Below are 23,768 nucleotides of genomic sequence, written 5' to 3'. Positions count from 1 at the left end.
TAAGACCCTGGTTTCCTATTGTTTCCTATACTGATGTTCTTATATTCCACAGACTCATGTCTAATCTGCCAACTATGGAGTTGCCAAACATGGCCCACTAGACAGTAATTGTGCTCTTTGGAAACTTGGATTCTTTCATATTCCCTGAAGGAGTTATCCATTTTGTTAAATCTTTGACTTCTCAGTTCCAGGTTCACTTTCAGTGGTGGTAGGAAACATGTCAGAAATGTCTCTTTTTACTAGATCAAGAATAAATAAAAGTGTGGCGTGGAAAAATAACCCATCAACCTTAAAACCCCTCTGAGTACTATCTGAGAGCAAGACACATTTTTTCTTTCTTACTCTCTTTCTGTGTTCTGATGATATAATCAATATTTCCTGTCCAAAAATGCAATATTCTCCAGTCTTAGAAACCCCTCAAGTCTGCATTTAATGTCAAAGAAAATCATGCTCCATGTGACAGACATTTATTTTTCTGCTTCTGAATCTGAAGGCTTCATCAACTTTTAATGAGAAAAGAACTGTGGGTTGTTATCAGCAGCAGAGACCCCAGGTGAGAATAGTCTTTGAATAGAGCATTTGCATAGAAGAAGAAAATAGCCATGCCACTAATCAATCCATATAGATGCCTACTTGAATATGAGGATCCAAGTCAAATCTCTCCCCATTCTCTTTTTAAAACAAATAACATTTCTTGTAATAGAGATTAATTCCATTGACAAGCCTGCAGATGATCACCCGGTGGTGTTTCCTGGGCACTGTTATAGGTTGGGGAAGTGGGAAAAGGAAGTTTGTGGACTTTCCCTTGAGGAAATTTGGTCAAGAGGGAGACCCAGGGTAGGCAAGATGACAGAAAGTCAGTGTGAATCTGTGCGGTCTCATGCAATTCTTTCATCTGTTTATACAGATCTTGATGCAGTGTAAAAATGAAACCACTAGTATCATAGACATTTAAAATTAGAAGGTGCTTAGAAGTTATCTACCACAGCGTTCGCCAGAGTTTCTTGACACTAACTGGAAAAAAAATAAAATAGGTTTATCATGCACCATAAGCGTATATATTTATTTTTATTTATTAACCATAAGCATAATTATATTGGAATATGCAAAAGTACTGATTAAAATTGTGAAGTTCTCATATTTTCTTTTTTTTCTTTTTCAGGTATTTTTTATTTTTTATTTTTTTTAATTTTTTTTATTGTTGGTTGTTCAAAATATTACATAGTTCTTGACATATCATAATTCACATTATGATTCAAGTGGGTTATGAACTCCCATTTTACCCCGTATACAGATTGCAGAATCACATCAGTTACATTTCCATTGATTTACATATTGCCATACTAGTGTCTGTTGTATTCTGCTGCCTTTCCTATCCTCTACTATCCCCCCTCCCCTCCCCTCCCGTCTTCTCTCTCTACCCCCTCTACTGTAATTCATTTCTCCCCCTTGTATTATTTTTCCCTTTCCCCTCACTTCCTCTTGTATGTAATTTTGTATAACCCTGAGGGTCTCCTTCCATTTCCATGCAATTTCCCTTCCCTCTCGCTTTCCCTCCCACCTCTCATCCCTGTTTAATGTTAATCTTCTTCTCATGCTCTTCGTCCCTACTCTGTTTTAGTTACTCTCCTTATATCAAAGAAGACATTTGGCATTTGTTTTTTAGGGATTGGCTGGCTTCACTTAGCATAATCTGCTCTAATGCCATCCATTTCCCTCCAAATTCTATGATTTTGTCATTTTTTAATGCAGAGTAATACTCCATTGTGTATAGATGCCACATTTTTTTATCCATTCATCTATTGAAGGGCATCTAGGTTGGTTCCACAGTCTTGCTATTGTGAACTGTGCTGCTATGAACATCGATGTAGCAGTGTCCCTGTAGCATGCTCTTTTTAGGTCTTTAGGGAATAGACCGAGAAGGGGAATAGCTGGGTCAAATGGTGGTTCCATTCCCAGCTTTACAAGAAATCTCCATACTGCTTTCCAAATTGGCTGCACCAATTTGCAGTCCCACCAACAATGAGAAAGTGTACCCTTTTCCCCACATCCTCTCCAGCACTTGTTGTTGTTTGACTTCCTATGGCTGCCAATCTTACTGGAGTGAGATGGTATCTTAGTGTGGTTTTGATTTGAATTTCTCTGACTGCTAGTGATTCTGAGCATTTTTTCATGTGCTTGTTGATTGATAGTATGTCCTCCTCTGAGAATTGTCTGTTCAGGTCCTTGGCCCATCTGTTGATTGGGTTATTTGTTATCTTATTGTCTAATTTTTTGAGTTCTTTGTATACTCTGATATTAGGGCTCTATCTGAAGTGTGAGGAGTAAAGATTTGTTCCCATGATGTAGGCTCCCTATTTACCTCTCTTATTGTTTCTTTTGCTGAGAAAAAACTTTTTAGTTTGAGTAAGTCCCATTTGTTGATTCTAGTTATTAACTCTTGTGCTATGGGTGTCCTATTGAGGAATTTGGGGCCCGACCCCACAGTATGTAGATCGTAGCCAACTTTTTCTTCTATCAGACGCCGTGTCTCTGATTTGATATCAAGATCCTTGATCCATTTTGAGTTAACTTTTGTGCATGGCAAGAGAAAGGGATTCAGTTTCATTTTGATGCATATGGATTTCCAGTTTTCCCAGCACCATTTGTTGAAGATTCTATCCTTCCTCCATTGCATGCTTTTAGCCCCTTTATCAAATATAAGATAGTTGTAGTTTTGTGGATTGGTTTCTGTGTCCTCTATTCTGTACCATTGGTCCACCCGCCTGTTCTGGTACCAGTACCATGCTGTTTTTGTTACTATTGCTCTGTAGTATAGTTTGAAGTCTGGTATTGCTATACCGCCTGATTCACACTTCCTGCTTAGCATTGTTTTTGCTATTCTGGGTCTTTTGTTTTTCCATATGAATTTCACGATTGCTTTATCTATTTCTACAAGAAATGCCGTTGGGATTTTGATTGGCATTGCATTAAACCTATAGAGACCTTTTGGTAATATCGCCATTTTGATGATGTTAGTTCTGCCTATCCATGAACAGGGTATATTTTTCCATCTTCTAAGATCTTCTTCTATTTCTCTCTTTAGGGTTCTGTAGTTTTCATTGTATAAGTCTTTCACCTCTTTTGTTAGGTTGATTCCCAAGTATTTTATTTTTTTTTGAGGATATTGTGAATGGAGTGTTTTTCCTCATTTCCATTTAAGAGGATTTGTCGCTGATATACAGGAGTGCCTTTGATTTATGCGTGTTGATTTTATATCCTGCCACTTTGCTGAATTCATTTTTTAGCTCTAATAGTTTCTTTGTAGACCCTTTTGGGTCTGCTAGGTATAGAATTATGTCATCTACAAATAGTGATAATTTAAGTTCTTCTTTTCCTATTTTTATGCCTTTAATTTCTTTCGTCTGTCTAATTGCTCTGGCCAGTGTTTCGAGAACTATGTTGAACAGAAGTGGTGAGAGAGGGCATCCCTGTCTTGTTCCAGATTTTAGAGGGAATGCCTTCAATTTTTCTCCATTCAGAATGATGCTAGCCTGAGGCTTAGCATAGATTGCTTTTACAATGTTGAGGTATGTTCCTGTTATCCCTAGTTTTTCTAGAGTTTTGAACATAAAGGGATGCTATACTTTGTCGAACGCTTTTTCTGCATCTATCGAGATGATCATATGGTTCTTAATTTTAAGTCTATTGATGTGGTGAATAACATTTATTGATTTCCGTATATTGAACCAGCCTTGCATCCCAGGGATGAATCCTACTTGATCATGGTGTATAATTTTTTGATATGTTTTTGAATCCGATTTGCCAGAATTTTATTGAGGATTTTTGCATCTAGGTTCATTAGAGATATTGGTCTGTAGTTTTCTTTCTTTGAAGTGTCTTTGTCTGGTTTAGGAATCAGGGTGATGTTGGGCCTCGTAGAATGTATTTGGAAGTTCTCCCTCTTTTTCTATTTCCTGAAATAGCTTGAAAATTATTGGTATTAGTTCCTCTTTAAAGGTTTTGTAAAACTCTGCTGTATACCCATCCGGTCCTGGGCTTTTCTTAGTTGGTAGTCTTTTGATGGTTTCTTCTATTTCTTCAATTGATATTGGTCTGTTTAGGTTATCTATATCCTCCTGACTCAATCTGGGCAGATCATATGACTTAAGAAATTTATCGATGCCTTCACTATCTTCTATTTTATTGGAGTATAAGGATTCAAAATAATTTCTGATTTTCTTCTGTATTTCTGACGTGTCTGTTGTGATATTGCCTTTTTCATCCCGTATGCTAGTAATTTGAGTTCTCTCTCTTCTTCTCTTTGTTAGCATGGCTAAGGGTCTCTCGATTTTGTTTATTTTTTCAAAGAACCAACTTTTAGTTTTGTCAATTTTTTCTTTTGTTTCGATTTCATTAATTTCAGCTCTGATTTTAATTATTTCTTGCCTTCTACTTCTTTTGCTATTGTTTTGCTCTTCTTTTTCTAGGATTTTGAGATGAAGTATGAGATCATTTATTTGTTGGTTTTTTTCTTTTTTTAAGGAATGAACTCCAAGCAATGAATTTTCCTCTTAGAACTGCTTTCAATGTGTTCCATAGATTCCGATATGTTGTGTCTGTGTTTTCATTTATCTCTAAGAATTTTTTAATTTCCTCCTTGATGTCTTCTATAACCCATTGATCATTCAGTAACCTATTGTTCATTCTCCAAGTGATGCATGATTTTTCCTTCCTTCTTTTATCGTTGATTTTCAGTTTCATTCCATTATGATCAGATAAGATGCATGGTATTATCTCTACTCCTTTATATTGTCTAAGAGTTGCCCTGTGACATAATATATGATCTATTTTTGAGAAGGATCCATGTGCTGCTGAGAAAAAAGTGTAACTGCTCGATGTTGGGTGGTATATTCTATATATGTCAATTAAGTCTAGGTTATTAATTGTGTTATTGAGTTCTATAGTTTCCTTATTCAACTTTTGTTTGGAAGATCTGTCCAGTGGTGAGAGAAGTGTGTTGAAGTCTCCCATGATTATTGTATGGTGGTCTATTAGACTCTTGAACTTGAGAAGAGTTTGCTTGATGAACATAGCTGCACCGTTGTTTGGGGCATATATATTTATGATTGTTATGTCTTGTTGGTGTATGGTTCCCTTAAGCAGTATGTAGTGTCCCTCTTTATCCCTTTTGATTAACTTTGGCTTGAAATCTATTTTATTTGATATGAGTATGGACACTCCTGCTTGTTTCCGAAGTCCATATGAGTGATATGATTTTTCCCAACCTTTCACCTTCAGTCTATGTATATTTTTCCTATCAAATGTGTCTCCTGTAGGCAGCATATTGTTGGGTCTTGTTTTGTGATCCATTCTACTAGCCTGTGTCTCTTAATTGGTGAGTTTAAGCCATTAACATTTAGGGTTATTATTGAGATATGGTTTGTTCTTCCAGCCATATTTGTTTATTTATGTTACTAAACATGGTTTATTTTCCTCTTTGATTATTTTCCCCCCTTTACTGTCCTACCTCCCACTGTTGGTTTTCATTGTTATTTTCCATTTCCTCTTCCTGTAATGTTTTGCCAAGGATTTTTTGAAGAGATGGTTTTCTAGCTGCAAATTCTTTTAACTTTTGTTTATCGTGGAAGGTTTTAATTTCATCATCCATCCTGAAGCTTAATTTCGCCGGATACACAATTCTTGGTTGGAACCCATTTTCATTCAGTGTTTGAAATATGTTATTCCAGGATCTTCTAGCTTTCAGAGTCTGTGTTGAGAGATCAGCTGTTATCCTGATTGGTTTACCCCTAAATTTAATCTGCTTCCTTTCTCTTGTAGCTTTTAAAATTCTCTCCTTATTCTGTATGTTGGGCATCATCATTATAATGTGTCAAGGTGTGGATCTCTTATGATTTTGCACATTTGGCATCCTGTAGGCTTCTAGGATTTGGGATTCTGTCTCATTCTTCAAGTCTGGGAAGTTTTCTCATATTATTTCATTGAATAGATTTTTTATTCCTTTGGTTTGGAGCTCTGTGCCTTCCTGTATCCCAATGACTCTTAAGTTTGGTCTCTTTATGTTATCCCATATTTCTTGGATGTTCTGCTCATGGTTTCTTAGCAGTCTTGCTGAGCTGTCTATGTTCTTTTCAAGTTGAAATACTTTGTCTTTATTGTCTGATGTTCTATCTTCTAAGTGATCTACTCTGCTGGTAGTATTCTCAATTGAGTTTTTAAGTTGGTTTATTGCTTCCTGCATTTCTAGGATTTCTATTTGTTTGTTTTTTATTACCTCTATCTCCCTGTGTAATTGATCTTTTGCTTCCTGGATTTGTTTATGTAATTCCCTGTCAAAGTGATCTTTCATTGTCTGATTTTGCTGTCTCATGTCTTCCTTGAGACTCCAGATCATCTGAAGCATGTATATCCTGAACTCTTTATCTGACATTCCATCTGTTGCAGCTATTACCTCTTCTAAAGTTGAGTTGACCTGCATTGCTTGTGGTCCTTTCTTTCCTTGTCTTTTCATACTGCTCGCGTTTCTTTCTGCTTGGTGAAACTGTTGTGTTTTTGAAATTTTCCCCCTATTTATTTATATTGCTCTTTTGTAGTTGGAAAATCTCCCTTGCAGGGCGGGTAGTGGCTGTGCTCCACCTCTAATTTGGGTGATCTGTCTACCACGCTGGTCGGTCGCAGGTCTGCCCACCCTGCGGGTGCGGGTAGCAGCTCTGCTCTGCCCCCACTCCAATTGTGGTGATGTGACTACCACGCCCTCGGGTTGTTGGTCCTGATCCGGATGTGGGCGGTGGCTCTGCTCGGCCCCTACTCCAACTGGTGTGACATGTCTACCACGCTGGCAGGCCTCTAGGCCTGTTCCACCGGTGGGTCGCAGGTCTGCCTACCTTGCGGGCTCGGGCGGCAGTTCTGCTCAGCCCCCACTCCAAATGGGGCTACCTGACTGCCTCTCCAATGGGTCGCTGGGCCTTTTCCGGACACGGGCGGCGGCTCTGCTCCACCCCCACTCCAACCAGTGTGACGTGACTGCCTCGGTGCTACGTGTCCACCACGCTGGCAGGCTACCGGGCCTGTCCTGCCAGTGGGTCGCAGGTCTGCCTACCTTGCAGGCTCAGACAGCGGTTCTGCACAGCCCCTACTCCAAATGGGGTGACTTGGCTACCGCGCCGTCGGGTCGCTGGTCCTGTTCCAGGAGTGGGCGGCTACTCTCTTCCACCCCAGCTGCAGTTGGGGTGTCGTGATACCATGCAGGCGGGTCACTTCGCCTGTTCTGGGCGCAGGCGGCAGCTCCCCTCTGCCCCTCTGGCCCCCACAGCACCCAGCAGGACCCGGGCCTAGATGCAGTTACCGCGGGTTCCCCAGCCCTGGGCCAAAGCAGCTCCGGGAACCTGAACCCAGCCGCTCCGAGCTCAGTGCATGCTCTGCTAGGAGCAGGTTCCCAGAAGCAGTCTCTGTGGGTTCCCCACTTCTGAGCCAAAGCGGCACCGGGAGCCAGAACCCAGCCGCTCTGAGCTCGGTGCATGCTCTGCTAGGAGCAGGCTCCAAGAGTCAGTCTCCACGGGTTCCCCAGCCCTGGGCCAAAGCAGCTCCGGGAGCCAGAACCTGGCCTCTCCGAGCCCGGTGTTCTTTCATTGACTGATTTTGCTGTCTAATGTCTTCCTTGAGACTCCAGATCATCTGAAGCGTGTACATCCTGAATTCTTTATCTGACATTCCATCTGCTGCAGCTATTACCTCTTCTAAAGTTGAGTTGACCTGCATTGCTTGTGGTCCTTTCTTTCCTTGTCATTTCATACTGCTCACATTTCTTTCTGCTTGGTGAAACTGTTGTGTTTTTGAAATTTTCCCCCTATTTATTTATATTACTCTTGTATAGTTGAAAAGTCTCCCTTGCAGGGCAGGCAGCTGCTGTGCTCCTCCTCCAGTTGGTGTGACGTGTCTACCACGCCCACGAACCCCCCTGTGGCTGTTCTGCCGGTCGGTCGCAGGTCTGCCTACCTTGCAGGCGCGGGGGCGGCTCTGCTCTGCCCTTACACCAATTGGGGTGACGTGTCTACCACGCTGGGGGGTTGCTGGGCCTGTTCCGGGCACGGGAGGCGGCTCTGCTCTGCCCCTACTCCAATTGGTGTGACGTGTCTACCACTCTGGCGGGTCGCTGGGCCTGTTCCGAGCGTGGGCGGCGGCTCTGCTCTACCCCTACTCTAATTGGTGTGACGTAACTACCACGCCAGCGGGCCATTGGGCCTGTTCAGGGTGTGGGCAGCGGCTCTGCTCTGCCCCTACTCCAATTGGGGTGACGTGACTACCACGCCGGCGGGCCTCTGGACCTGTCCTGGGCGTGGGCGGCAGCTCTCCTCTGCCCCTCCTCCAATTGGTGTGACGTGTCTACCACGCCTGCGGACCGCTGGGCCTGTTGTGCCAGTCGGTCGCAGGTCTGCCTACCTTACGGGCGTGGGTGGCGGCTTTGCTCTGCCCCTTCTCCAATTGGGGTGACGTGACTACCACGCCCGCGGGTCATTTGGTCTGTTCTGGATGCGGGCGGCGGCTCTACTCTGCCCCTACTCCAATTGGTGTGACGTGTCTACCATGCCGGCAGGCCGCTGGACCTGTCCCGCCGGTCAGTTGCAGGTCTGCCTACCTTGCGGGCTCAGGCGGCGGCTCTGCTAGGCCCCTACTGCAGTTGGGGTGAAGTGATACCACGCTGGTGGGTCACTAGGCCTGTTCCGGGCGCGGGCAGCGGCTCTGCTCTGCCCTTTCTCCAATTGGTGTGACGTGTCTACCACACCGGCAGGCCGCTAGGCCTGTCCCGCCGGTCGGTCGCAGGTCTGCCTATTTTGCGGGCTCGGGCGGCGGCTCTGCTCGGCCCCTACTGCAGTTGGGATGAAGTGATACCACGCCTGTGGGTCGCTAGGCCTGTTCCGGGCACGGGCGGCAGCTCTGCTCTGCCCCTACTCCAATTGGTGTGACGTGTCTACCATGCCGGCAGGCCACTGGGCCTGTCCCGCCGGTCGGTCGCAGGTCTGCCTACCTTGCGGGCTCGGGCGGCAGCTCTGCTCGGCCCCCACTGCCGTTGGGGTGAAGCGATACCACGCCGGTGGGTCACTAGGCCCGCTCCGGGCGCGGGCGGCGGCCCTGCTGTGTCCCACTCCCATTGGTGTGACGTGTCTACCACGCTGGCAGGCCGCTGGGCCCGTCCGCTGATCAGCCGGTGGTCTGCCTACCTTGCGGGCTCGGGCGGCAACTCTGCTCAGCCCCCACCGCAGTTGGGGTGAAGTGATACCATGCCGGCGGGTCGCTGGGGCTGTTCCGGACGCGGGCTGCAGCTCTGCTCTGCCCCTCTGGCCCCCACAGCACTCAGCAGGATCTGGACCGAGAAGCAGTCTCTGCGGGTTCCTCAGCCCTGGGTTAGAGCAGCTCCGGGAGCCAGAACTCGGCCGCTCTGGGCTCCGTGCATGCTCTGATAGGAGCAGGCTCCAAGAAGCAGCCTCCGCGGGCTCCTTAGCCCTGGGCCAGAGCAGTTCCGGGAGCCAGAATTTGGCCGCCCTGGGCTCCGTGTATGTTTTGGTAGGAGCAGGCCCCAAGAAGCAGTTTCCGCAGGTTCTTTAGCACTGCGCCTGAGTAATTTGTCTGCGAGACGCAGGAGAATGGCAGCCTGAAATTACCTGTTCTATGGTTGAATGAGCTGCGATCAGTCGAAAACAGGGATGATGACGTCAACTCTCCAAGATGGTGGCCGCTGGCTTCCTCTGTGGTCTGACTGGTGGAGAACCGAACTGGACCACTTCCTTCCCCCGTCTCAAACCCAGAATTCAGCACTGTGTACCGTGATTGCACAGCTGGCAGGAGCCCACAGAATCCGCAACGCTGTATCTTTGCGTTGCTATCTCTTGCTTCCCAGCGCGTGCCGCAGATTCTAGCCACGGGGCGATTTGCTGAATAAGCGGCGTGACCCTCCGTGCGGACGAATCGCTTGCGTTTGAGCCCCTGTAGCTGATCCTCGTGCGATGAAAATCCTTCCACTAGGTTTTGGAGCACCCCAGTTTTGCTAGAAATTCCTAACAAGATAGTTTTTAGCTGTTCTAACTCATCATTCTTCCGAACAGTGACGCGGTACACGGGAGTGATGCACTCCCTTCGCCGCCATCTTCCCCCTCTCAAGTTCTCATATTTTCTACCACCCTTCAGTGGATTGTCTCACATGCCCCAATTTGAAGACCATTACTGCTAACCACTTTTTCAACTCAGGACAAAACATTGGTTCAGGCAATGGATTTAAATGAGATGTGGCATACACTTATTTGAGTATCTGAACTATGATGAGTTAGATCCTGGCTCTTCTGACTCCTTATGTGTTACATTTATTTTCTTACATAATTTACCACCACACATTGAACCTTGATTGTATAAGCAAGTAAATATACACAATATGCTCTCTGAGAGGGTCAGGAAGTAAGAATCATGGAAAATTGTGAAAATAGAACTTGTATTGTCCTCTGAAAATTGATGTCTCTGAAAATAATTTACTTACCAACAGGATCGTTATTTTTCCCCAATAATTATAGACCTCCTTATGCTATTTCCTAAATTTCTTTCCTTGCCAATTAACTTAAGCTGATTTGTGTGCTTCTTTGTGGTTTCTCAAAACAGTTCTTTCAGCTAGTGTCAAAAGTGTTGGTTCTAGTTTTGTTCAAAATTTCAGAAATGAGCGCTTGGAGCCAATCCTTTGGGGATCTTGTCCATCAGTAAAACCTCACTGGATAGATGCTAAAAGGCAGTCTGTGTACAAACATGAGTCAGATACTCCTATTTTCTCTGATTTCTTTCAGAGTCTCTTATTTATTTCAGGTTCCGATTTTTTAGGATGTCCTACTCCACGTGAACATGAATGTAGGTACGTGACTCCATTCATTACTGCCATAGGACCCCATAAGTACAACTTCAATCCAAGATCTTACTCATGCAATGTACCAATTGCATTGAATGGTGCTTGTCTATCTAGCAGAGATGGAAACAGAATAATCATATTTTATTTTTGTTGAAAAAGAACATGAAGAACTGTTTTGCCAGTAGAGAATAGACAGAGTAGATTTTTCATGTGTCTAGTTTTTATGAATACTAGGACTAACAGAACATGCAAGATACTTTAGAAATTTATAACAATGTTTGACAATTAACCATAGCTGATTCTCCCAAGTTTTGTATTTAGAAATGTTATAGTTGATTGATTCGATATGTATTTATTCCCCATCTATAATGGATTCAAATCCAAAGAGGGATAGTAGAGCATGTTTCCCAGACACTCACCACTGTCCCCCACCTCTCTCCCTTTTCTCATATTGGGTTTCCTGTTCCTGAACCTGCATTCCCAATTTTTTTCCCCTCATCTTTCAAGACTCAAATGCCTTTGTGTCCCTCAGGGAAACTTTTCCCTATGCCTCCCCCACCTTCCCAACCCAGAAAGAAGTCACTCCCTCTTGGGGTTCCTATTTTTTTGTGTCACCCAGTACAATCTAGTGAGTATTAGATGTCTTCGAGTAATGTGCTGTCTGTCAGGAGACTGAGCACTGCTTGGATCCTGGGACTAGGTTTACTCAGGCTTGCACTCCCCATGGGCATGACTGATGCTTGGCTCATATAGACCTCAACAGATGAGTATCAACTGCGTGACTCACGGGTAGCCAGGCTAACTCGTGACCATCTGGTACCTTCCACTGAGGGCTACTGAGAGTTGTTCAAGTTTGGATTCCTGGGAGTAAGGAGTATGTTTGCACCTGCTTTCCTTGATATTGGACTGAAAAGGAAGAGAAAGCAACCAAAGATTCCTAAAGGTATCAAACGTAGGAAGCTATAGTATTTCTCCCCCAGCCACTTATGGACCAGAGAATATTGTGTTTATCCCTGAAATGAATTTCTCCAAATTATCCTTTCTTCTCATGCTTCTTTCATGTACTTAGGATATGTAGGGTCAATACTTATACTAACTTACTTAATAGACATCGTATTACTTTATACTCAGAACAGACCCATGAGACAGGTGGCTGCTCTCCAAATGAAAATTCTGAGTCTTCAATGGTAAAGCTACTGGCCCATGCCACCCATTTTATGGCAGTGTCCACGCCAGACAATGAGCTGGCAGGGATGGAGGCCGGAGAGGCCCTAGGGACTGAGAGGTCTGGAACACGCTGATACAACTCTTAGTTTTACGGACCTAGTCCCCATCCTGCATGATCTCTCTCTTCATGTGTCTCTCTGTGTTTAGGCCGTACTTTCTTTTTTATTGGTTCTTTTTAGTTATACATGAGAGTAAAATTCATTTTGATGTAATTATACAAGCATGGAATGCACCTTATACTAATTCATACTCCCATTCTTATAGATGTACTCTATGGCAGGATTTACTGTGTTATACTCATATAAGTACATAGGAAAATTATTTTGGATTCATTCCACTGTCTTTCCTATTCCTATTCCCACTCCCTTCCCTTCATTCACCTTTGTCTAATCTATTTAATGCTTACTCTTCCCTGCTCCCCTTGATTAGCTTCCACATATCAGTGAAAACATTCAACTTTGGCTTTAGGGGATTGGCTTATTTCATTTAGCATGAGAGTCTTCAGATCCATCCATTTACTTGCAAATGTCATAAAGTCATTCTACTAAATGGCTGAATAATATTTCATGGTGTATATATACCACGTTTTCTTTATCCATTCATCTGTTAAAGGGCATCTAAGTTGATCCCATAGCTTAGCTGTTGTGAATTGAGGTGCTATGAACCAATGTTCATAGTGTGAACCATAGAGTGTGGCCGCGTCACTATAGTATGCTAATTTTAAGTCTCTAGGATATAGACCAAGGAGTAGGAGTAGGGTAACTGGGTCAAACAGTAGGTTCCATTCCAAGTTTTCTAAGGAATCTCCATACTGCTTTCCAGAGTGGTTGCACCAATTTGCAGTCCCATCAGCAATGTATGAGTATGCCTTTCCCTCCCACATCCTTGCCAACATTTATTGTTGCTTGTGTTCTTATTAACTGCCATTATGACTGGAGTGAGATGAAATCTTAGAGTAGTTTTGATTTGCATTTCTCTAATTGCCAGAGATGTTGAACATTTTTTCATATATTTGTTGACCATTTATATTTCTTCTTCTGAGAAGTGTCTGTTCAGTTTCTTTGCCCATTTACTGATTGGGTTTTTGGTTTGTTTGGTTGGTTGGTTTTGGTGTTAAGCTTTTTGAGTTACTTGTATATTCTCAACATTAATGCTCTATCTGAGGTACAGGTAGCAAAGATTTCCTCCCATTCTGTAGGCTCACTCTTCACATTCTTGATTGTTTCCTTTGCTGTGAAGAAGCTTTTTAGTTTGATGTCATCTCATTTAATGATTATTAATTTTATTTCTTACACTTTAGGAGTCTTGTTAAGAAAGTCAGTTCCTGAGCTGAAATGTTGGGGCATTGGGCCTCCAACATATTCTAGTTTGTTCAGGGTTTCTGGCCTAATTTCTAGATCTTTGATCCACTTTGTGCAGGGTGAGAGATAGGGGTTAAATTTAAATATTCATTTCTATTATGTTTTTATTCTATTTATTTCAGGTTCATTTTTATGTCACTGTCTAACTTCTTGAGGTAAACAGTTCATTTATTATCAAACTTTTTTCTAATGAAATGTAGGTATAAATTTTTCTCTAAATAGTCATTTGGTTTTCAGCCCATTGATTTTTTTAGGGTATGTAGTATGCTTATTATTTTTCATTTCTAAGTAAATTAAAATTTCTAATTTGATTTCCTGTTCAATCTGACTGTATTAAGAATAATTAATTTTAAAATGCCCATTGGATACATTTATTTAGCTATTTTTTGTTAATTTCTAATCTTATAACACTTTGATCAAAAGATAAAAACAATTTATAACCTCACAATCACAGGATGTGATTTGTTTGCTTTTAAAAAATTTGTTTTTGGAAAGAGAAAAATTCTTGAACTATTTGTTGGCAAAATATATCATTAATTGTATTCCATGCAAGTAATTTCTTTCACATTCTAGTATTGCTGACTGAGATCAAAAGGAAATAATTTAAAAGTAAAGAAAAAAGAAATCAAATAAAAAAGGAAAAAGAAAAAGAAAGAAAAAAGTTTAAGCCTTTTAAATGTCCTGGATGATAATTGTTCTCTGAAACTAAAATTATTTCATAGAACTATGTCAATTCTGGAAAGCCAGAGAAAGAAGAATACAGAACAAAACACAAGGATATAACTTTAAAACATTTTTAAAATATATTTTTAGTTATAGATGGACATGATACCTTTCTTTTATTTGTTTATTTTTTATGTGGTACTGAGAAATTAATCCAGTGCCTTGCAAGTGCTAAGTGAGTGCTCTACCACTGAGCTACAGCCCCAGCCCAACATTTTAAAGTTATCAAAATACACTTATTTGACAAGGAAAGGGGGTAACAATTACTGTGTCTCTCCTTTGGAGCTGTTCTCTAATTGTCCCCAAATGCTAAGGAGACAAAAATAAGGTGAAAGTCTCTTTTCAGGACTATGCAAGGTCAAGGCCCAGCCTCTGCAAGAGTAAATTGAGACTCATTACTATATTTGGTCAAAGACGTGCCCCGTGAAGTTCTGCCCAGGGACCAGAAGCATGAATGTCTCCTGAGAATGTGCCCATGAACAAATGTGAGCTCTGCCCCATCTCCTAAAGCAGAATCTGCCTTTAAATGAGACTCCAGGTGACTTGGTGACTTAGTGATTTGGATATACACTGACATTGTGGCGGTTCCGGTAGAGTTCAGAAATCTCTCTTGCCTGGTACAGATTGCTGGGCCACAGTTGAGCTTCCAAGGCAGGTTCCAAGCCCCAGGACTAGAGAGGCAAAGGAAAGCCAGCTGGGGAGCTCCTAAAAGGGAACTGTGAGGCTGGGATCCAGACCTCTGAGGACACTGCCTGGCTGCGGCTGCTTTCTCTGAGGGGTGCCATTAAGGCTGGACTAGACGTGCAGGAACATACAAAAACAAAATCAGAAAAATTAGAGGCTGGATCTGCCTGTCAGCACCATGGCGAAGACCCATGGCTGAGGTGCAGCTGACAAAGAGCAGGCACAGAGGCAAAGTGAGTCCTTCTCTGCTCCAGGGTGCTAGTCTCCATCCAGGGCTGCACAATGGCAGAGCCCAGCCACACTGGCTAAGAAGAATGTGGTTTGTAGAGCTCCAGTGCCAGGGTCAGAGCCAGAAAAGAAGGGTGAGTTTGGAGCTCAGAGCTTGAATAGATGACTGGCACAGAGAGCACCTGGCCCCTTCCTTTTCTTTCTTATATGTAACTGTCTGAGATCCAGGGCATTTAAGAGAGTCATCCAGATGCCCACATAACAGTAGCGCTAGTAGTACTAGGCATGGGTATGTAAGAACATAACGACAGTGGAAGTGACATTCTAGCGGGTGCAGTGGTGCATGCCTGTAATCCCAGCGACTCAAGAGGCTGAGGCAGGAGGATCACAAGTTTGAGGCTAGCCTCAGCAACTTAGCCAGACTTTGTCTTGAAATAAAAAAATAAAAAGGATTGGGGATGTGGCTTAGTGGTTAAGCACCCCTGGGTTCAATCACCCCCCAAAAAAGAACATCTCAAAGACAGAATACTGTCACCTTTCAATTTGTTTCTGTGGCAGAGAGTTTTATAGATGCAGTAGTCCTCTTTGTCCCCTGAAGGTTTGTCTCAAGACCCCCAGTCTATGCCTGAAACCATGAATAGTGCCAAACTTTGTGTATATCCATCTTTTCATATGATAAATTCCAATTCAAAAATTAGAAACAGTAAGATATTAGCAATAACAATAAAGCAGTAGAATTCAAACAATATATTAGACTAGAAATGATTTAACACCTATGGGTTGTTATTTCTGGAAATTTCCATTTAGTATTTCCAGGCTGCTGTTGATTGTGGGTAACTGAAACCCCAGAAAGTGGAACTGCAGATAAGGAGGGACCACTGTCACAGGGGTATTTAGATGAGACATTTCCAAAATGTGTTTGCACTTGTGAAAGTCATACTAATTACAGTAATTTGTGTGATTTAATTAATTACCAAGCTATAAAATTATGATTACATATGCTAATCCTAAGGGTCAGACCCACTTGGTGGCTTTGTTTTTCTTGTGATACTCAGCCTCTGGTCACAGTGGGCTCACTCCTCATGGTTTGTTGTTCGCATGATGCACACATAAGACATAAGACCCCAGAAGTGTTTAGCCAGGACATTGCTCGATACTGTTCTACTGGAATTAAGGAAAGGAAAACAAATGTGGCAACTGAGAGAAAACCTCCCCAAATGACAAGCCTGGTCAGCGCTGATATGTCATCTTCATCATCAGATCTTTGACCCCATCCCCGGGAAATCCAAAATGATGTTTTTCTGATGGCTCGGGATGGCCTTTGAAATTTCACAGATGGTCTAATATAGGCAGGAAAGCACAGAGAGTCTGTGGAACGTTGAATCTTGGCTCTGCCACTTCCAAGGTGACCTTGAGTAGATTACATCTGTGTCTTTCTCATTTAAGAGCAAAGGAAAATGTTCATTTGTGTGTCGGACAGGTACTCCTGGAGCGCCTACCACATCCCTGGAACTGTTCTCAGGGTTAGGGACCAGTGAATCCCTCTATCCTTAATGAGATATATATTTTAATGCAGGAAGGCAAACAGTAAACACAGAAATAGAGAGCATGTTAGGTAGCAGTAAATAATATGGGGAAACAGCAGGATAGATGACTAGGGAACCTGAGGAGTCATTTGAATAGAGGAGCCTGCCTGAGAACATAACATCTAAGGGGACTCTGTGGAGGACAGCCTTCCACCCACTGGGACCTGGGAGAGCAGCAGCTCTGTGGTGGAACAGGCTGGAGAAGATAGTGCCAGGCTGGAAATGTGGCAAGAGATGGGCCCGGGAATGACAGAGAGGGGAGAATGGTGCCTGCCCACATCCTGGGAAAACATGGCAAAGATTTGATCCAAGGACTGACATGATCCAAATATTTCTGGGTGATGAATAGAACCAACTGGAGAAGGCGGGGAGTCTAGTTAAGAAGATATTTCCATAATCCAGGCCAAAAATGATGGTGGCTTAGAAAAGGATGTTAAGGGTTTGAGGTGATGAAAGGTGGCTGAGCTCTGAGTAAATGTGAGAGGACAGGCCAACAAAATTGCTGACTCACTGTGAGAGGAGAAGTGAAGGGTGGTCCCACAGTTGTGGCCTGAGCGGCAAGAGAACGGCTGTGCCCAAGGTTGTGGGAGGGGCTGGTTGATCATGGTAAACCTGTTGTGAGATGATAAAGTTAGGCAGTGATTAAGAAGATGAGATTATGGCACTGGCTGGTAAATGGACGGAACTGGAGAATATCATGCTAAGTGAAATAAGCCAGTCCCTAAAAACCAAAGGTCAAATGTTCTCTCTGATGCTGACACACAACAAGGCAGGGGAAGATTAGAAGTTCATTGGATTAGACAAAGGGGAATAAAGGGAAGGGGTAACCTCACATCATGTTCAACCACAAGAATGGGATCCTAACTAGAATCGGTTGCACCCCATGTACGCATAATATGTCAGAATACACCCTACTGTCATGTGTATCTAAAAAAAAAAAGAAAAGAAAAAGGAAGATGTAAATGCAGCCAGCCCCGTTCAGCCCACAGTACCTATTCAGCCCTCCTCTTCCCTCTGCAACTCTGGTGATCTCTTCTTTCATTTTTTTAAGTTTTTTATTTTGTTCACTTTAGTTATACAGAATAATGGAACACATTTTGACACACTATACATACATGGAGTATAACTCCCCATTCTTGTGGTTGTACATGATGTGGAGTTATATTGGTCGTGTATTCATAGATGAACACAGGAAAGTGATGTCTGATTCATTCTACTGTCTTTCCCATTCCCCATCCTTCCTCCCTTCCCCTGCCCCAGTCCAATCTGGTGAACCTCCACTACCCCCACAACCCTACCTATTGTGAGTCAGCATCTGCATATCAGAGAGAACATTCATCCTTATTCTCAGATCTCAGAACAAAGTTACTCACCACCCTGCAAACCTGCCCTTGCATTCTCTACCTCTTCACAGATCAATATGTAGTCAAAACAGTTCCGCAGCAGTGAGAAGGTCAGCAACCCACATCTAGAAGACTTTGAACACATTTGACAGAGGTAGATAAATTACATTTTAAAACAAAGGGAAACATTTGCTATCAAAACAAGGCACATGGTAATCCTCCTAGTCCCTTAAAGTATTTAAAGTGCTTCAGTACCCCCCAAAGTTTCCCCAGTATTTTTTAATAGAAATTCTGTGAAGAGGGAAATATAATATTTTATAAGATTTTTTTCCTTAGAATTTATGAAGAGATGCTAAGAAACTGAAATCTCTAGAAATGTTTACTGAATATGTACTTCCTACTTATTTTTATTCTTTTATCTAAAATTTGGAAGCATGGTATTAGGAGCAAATAAGTAATGTAAATGTCTATGTGTTTGTATTATGTAAATATGTCTTAGCAATATTTTATCTAATGCTGACTTGAAAAATAACCAACATGTAAATAGATGCATACAGTTTACAATAAAAAAGATAAGCTCAGTTCTTGAAAATTCTTTATTGCAGATTCATTTGAAATGTCAGTATTCACTTCACACATCTCTGTGCTCTTAAGAATCATCAGCATTTAATTTATGAGTGTTTTTAGATGGCAAGATTCCTCTGTTTAAAATTAAATCCAATCCCCTTGGTCTGAGTTGAGGAATACTTGCTTCTTGCATCTTTTCCAAAGCCCTCTTCTAGGCCCAATTTCCCACCATTAATCTAATCTTGAATCCAAAAGGGAACATGGCTTCCACCACTTCCCCAATACAGCCCAGGGGGAAAAAACAGAGAGAGTAACAATTCCTGGGACAAATCACATTTTGTCTCATCACTGCTATCCCTGTGTACCCAAGAACCATCTAGTGCACACTGTCTTCTACAGTATTAAAAGCTGAGTAGAATGCAATTTAAGAAATGAACCCTACAGCTAGCTGATGGCCCGCTGCTGCTGGGAAGCACATAAAAACAACCAGCTTACTTTCAAGGAGTGTGGGTCTTGCGGGGTGGTGGACAAGGGTGTGCCTGAGAATACTCAGCTGCCGAAAGACAGGGCACCCAGCTTTGCCAAAAAGGCGAAGGAACACATAGGACTTCTCTCTCTTGCTTGGCAAGTAGGAGCATTGGCAGGAGCCACAAAACCCTTGTTGACTTAGGCTTGTGACTCATGGCTTTTAATATTAAATTATGGCATGATAGGACCTTTTTCAGGCTCCCCAAGGTACACAGTAGAAAGCAAATGTCTGAGAGAAGATATCAATATTTAACATAAAATTCAGCAAAGTAATTGGCACTGGCTACAAGAAGCCCAGAGGTGACTACAGTGTCTTTTGTTCATGTGTTTCCAAGATAACTTTCCAACTCATGACCAGGGAGACCTTTATCTCCAAGAGGAATCTGCTTTTCATTTTTGTTAGGAATACTTCATAGTGCCTTCCTTCATGTGTAAGCCTGCAAGACTCATGTTTGAAGCAGGTGGTGAGATTGACCTGGGTCTCATTATCGTGGTCATTATTAAGAGTTTTGACTCTACTGGCACCAAAGTCTATCTTTCAGCTGGGAGGACCCTACCTTCTGACTTAGATGGGAAAGAAAATTAATTTTGACTGGTCTGTTTTTGAATTTCAGGGATAGTCGCTGTTCTCTTCTGTGGAGTCACACAGGCACACTATACCTACAACAACCTGTCATCAGATTCCAAAATGAGGACTAAACAGGTAAAAGAAAAAACTCACTACAGGCTTTGTCTCTTTGTCGGTGTAATGGTTGTGCATTCAGAAAGAATTTTCTTAGTGAAGAAGAAAGTAAGCTTAAGGCTTCATTAAGGGTTGGATATTTATAGATTTTTTTCCCCTCCAGGATAACCATTAACAATTCTCTTGGTAAGCAAAAAATATAGTTATAATAGTCTCTTCCTCCTGAGAGATGGGGAACATAGACTGTCAGTCTCAAAGATTTCGGCCTACCGTCAGTGATAATTCACAGTCACTTACATCTAAAAGCATTGTAAAGCATGTGAGATTGAGTAGTTATAGAGAGAGAAGGAGAGGAAGAATACGGAAATGATGTTTGGTCTTTAAATGAGTGCTTCTGCTTCCAAGCAAATTCAACTGCCAGTTGTCTCACCAGCAGAATGTATCTCCTTTATTCTGAGAACACATCTGTTTGGTTATTTGCATGTGAGCGTACATAGGTTCCTTCCATAAACATTATTTACACAGCCACTTTGTGCCAAGCATTCTGCTGGGTACTAGGAATACAAAGACAGTATATGACTGCCTTCAAGAAGTTCCTCAAGTCTATTGATGAGGATGAAGGTGTGTAATGAACAAGAATCCTGTGTTAAGGACTGTGATCGAAACATCTGTGTTGAGTGTTTGAGAACACTCAGTAGGGCGTCTTCCAGTTGGGACTGGAAAATCAGGAGAAAGTTGTCAGAGGCAATGCCCAACCTTGAGCAAACTAAAGTACTGATATAAAGATTTGGGGTCCAGCAGGGGACGAAAGGTAGCAAGAAGGGCACTTGAGGCCAAGGGATCAGCAGGGACAAAGTCTCTGACTGAAGCTCTGAAAATGATTCAGTGTGGCTGGTGCTTAGGGTGAGGCTGAGTCAAGGGGGATTCAGAAAGGAGAGACCATAGATAGAGCCAAGACCAACTTATGAAAGGACTCACATACTTTGGGAAGAATGTTATCCTACAGATAATGGGGAGTACCATAATTAATAAGAATGTATTGTGTCTCACACTTCTCCAGTCCAAAAGACTAAAATGAAGGTGTTGGCAGAATTAGTTCTCTCCAAGGATGTGAGGGGAAATCTGGACTATCTCTGTCTTAGCTTCTGGTGGTTTTCGGGGCACCTTTGATGTTCCTTGGATTATAAATGCATCATCCTAACTTTGACCTTCATGTTTATGTAGCATTCTCCCTGTGTGCCTAACCAGTCATGTTGGGTCCCAGGCCCACCCTGCTCCAATACGACTTCATCTGAACTAATTACATTTGTAATTACTTCCAAATAAGATCCCATTCCAAGGTTCTGAAAGTCGTGAATTTGGGGGCAGCACAATTCAGCCCAAACATGATGTGGTTTTTGTTGTTGCTGTTGTTGTTTTGTTTATTATTATTATTAGGGTTTTTTTTAAATAAATGACAGTGGAATGCATTACAATTTAATCCTTAGCAGGAAGAGTGAAGCAGGTGACACCATTATACCAGACCTTAAACCATATTATAGAGCAATAGTACCAAACATGAAGTTTTTAAAGGTCCTTAGGCAGAATAATTTTAGGATAGCTGGAGTTCCATTTTAGACATATCACTCTGGAAGACAAGAGGAACATGAATTACAGGCACTTGTATCAGTTAGCATTTGCCATGTAACAAACAATCATAAACATCAGTGGCATCCAACATTAAACATTTATTTATCACCCACGAGACTCAGACATTTTGACCAGGGTTGGACTTAGTGGCTCTGCTTATATCAACTGAGCTTTTTGTATGTCTGTGGGTTTGTCAGAGGCTCTATTCTAGGGTAAGCTTGACTGAGGCACCTTTGTCTTGTGCCTGTCATTTTTCTGGTTGAAGAATATGCCCCATTGTTGAAGCAAGTTCATTTCAACCATTTGCCCACATGACATTTCTTAAATATCCTGTTGGCCAAAGAAAATCATATGGCCAAGTTCAAAGTCAAGAGGCCAAGCAGATTCCCAGTCCACACTGGAAGGGCACTGAAAAGTTACGTGGCATAGAGTAGGGATATAGCATGCTATGGTGTGGATTTAGGTATCCTGTGTTAATGCAGGAATGTTTGGAGGTGAAATGATTGGATTCTGAGAGCTGTAACCTAATCAGTCCAGCCTAGTTTGAATGGACTGACTGGGTGGTAACTATAGGCAGATGGGGCATGGCTGGAGGAGCTGAGTCACTGGAAGTGTGCCCTGGAAGGGTACATCTGGTCTGTGGTCCCCTCTTCCTTTCTTTGCTTCCTGGCTGCCATGAATCGAGCAGTGCTTCCCCACCATGCCCTTCCACCATGATGTCCTGCCTCACCTTGGGCCTTAAGCAATAGAGTCTGCTGTCTGTGAACTGAGACTTCTGAGAATGTGATCCCCAATAAACCTATCCTCCTCTAAGTTGTTCTGGTCAGGTATTTTGGTTACAGCAATGAAAAGCTTACTAACACATAAGGGCTGGCGAAGAATTAGATTGAATTATTCCTCAAATGCAAATGAAGGCAGAGAAGCTGCTCTAATAAACCTGATGACACTGAAACTTGGGATGTAGAGAAAGCAAAGGGACATCCAAGAGAAACCTGTAATTGGCCAGGATTTCCTAAGCAGGAGTTCCTGAGGGCTTGCTTTCAAGCTCTCCCTAGAGGTTCTTCTCATTGCTATCTGTCACGTCCCAAGCTCAGTTGGTCCTGATTCTGCCTATACCCGCGCAGGGACTCTACCACTCTACCACTCTTCCTCCCTGCCCCTCACCTCAGATGGTTCAGAGCAACCACAAAATGCATTTACAGAAATTTGGACGGCTCCTAAGTAAAATAAAGGAAATCAACCAAAAGGGAAAAAAAAAAAAACACCAAATCTAAGAACCTCCAATGCATAGTCTTCTAGGATCCTTATCATTTTGAAGACTGTTAGCATCCTCTAGGGCTTAAAGGGTTGGTTTTTCCTGGACTCTTCTCATTCTCTGAGCATTTGTATGCTGGGAAGCTGATTCCTGTAGGGACTTGTACTTTTAAGCCATGCTATGGAGACCGCTCATCAGAACTTCAGAGATAACTCGACTCATGGCAAGATAGCAGCCCAGCACCTAGGGGAGACAAAGCCCAAATCAGTGCCCTCCATCCTCTGTTTTCCCTCTGAATGCCTTGACAAGTGCTCCCTGATGGGCTTCCAGGTTCGTTTCACAGCACTCTCTTTCAAGGAGGGAGACTGTTACAAGTTCATTCTTTAACATCTAGATAATTGCATAGCCCTGTCCTGTCCCCCACACTGCCTTCTTTGCTGGGTGTCTGGGTCATCCTAGGAATTAACACCTGCTAATTCCTTCCCACTCCCTTCTCATGCCTTTGCTTGCTTCTTTCCTTTCAGGATCCATCATCTTCTATTTATTTATTCTCTCATAATACACACATATATAGCATATGTATGTATTTATATATACATGCATATCTATGCACACCTATGCCCAGGGATAACCTGCACTCCAGTATAGAGACTCCAAGGTCTCCACTCTAAACAAGATGAGCTCAGAGGTCCTTGGCTACATCCACGCTCGGGTAGCAAGCAAAGTTCAAACTCAATGTGGGAAACCAATTACAAGTTGTGGAGAAATGGTGAGGCATGTGGTATAGAGATACCTCTATACCCCATCTGAAACTGGAGGAGGTTTAGAAGGATTATCTGACATCATCACATGGGTGCAGGACACAGTACCTCCCTCTGCATCTTCCCATGCCATTAGAAGGAGCGTTAGCATAGCTTCTTTGCTTCTCTTCCCAGGACTGTTTAATAGAGGAATAGGAAGTCACTCAGTGAAGTCTAGGGAAAATCCATGGAAATCAACTTTATGTTATAAAATCCAAAGGTGATATGATTTACAAAGGAATTTTATTCATCAACTTTGTCTATACCAGCTAA

General features: G+C 42.6%; 1 protein-coding gene across 1 annotated transcript in view; it reads left to right on the top strand.

Annotated features, from left to right (window-relative positions):
- Window positions 1-23,768, top strand: part of SLC9A9 (solute carrier family 9 member A9) — a 561,779-nt gene that overhangs the window by 276,023 nt on the left and 261,988 nt on the right. Inside the window, exon 9 of the mRNA XM_081301714.1 lies at window positions 19,744-19,832. Within this exon, the coding sequence (XP_081157840.1) occupies window positions 19,744-19,832 (89 nt within the window). The remainder of the gene's footprint in view (window positions 1-19,743; window positions 19,833-23,768) is intronic.

Source organism: Spermophilus citellus (assembly GCF_964194105.1).
Source record: "Spermophilus citellus genome assembly, chromosome: 7".
Lineage (NCBI taxonomy): Eukaryota > Metazoa > Chordata > Mammalia > Rodentia > Sciuridae > Spermophilus > Spermophilus citellus.
Note: the sequence above shows the minus strand (reverse complement) of the source record. Positions and strands in the feature narration are given on the sequence as shown.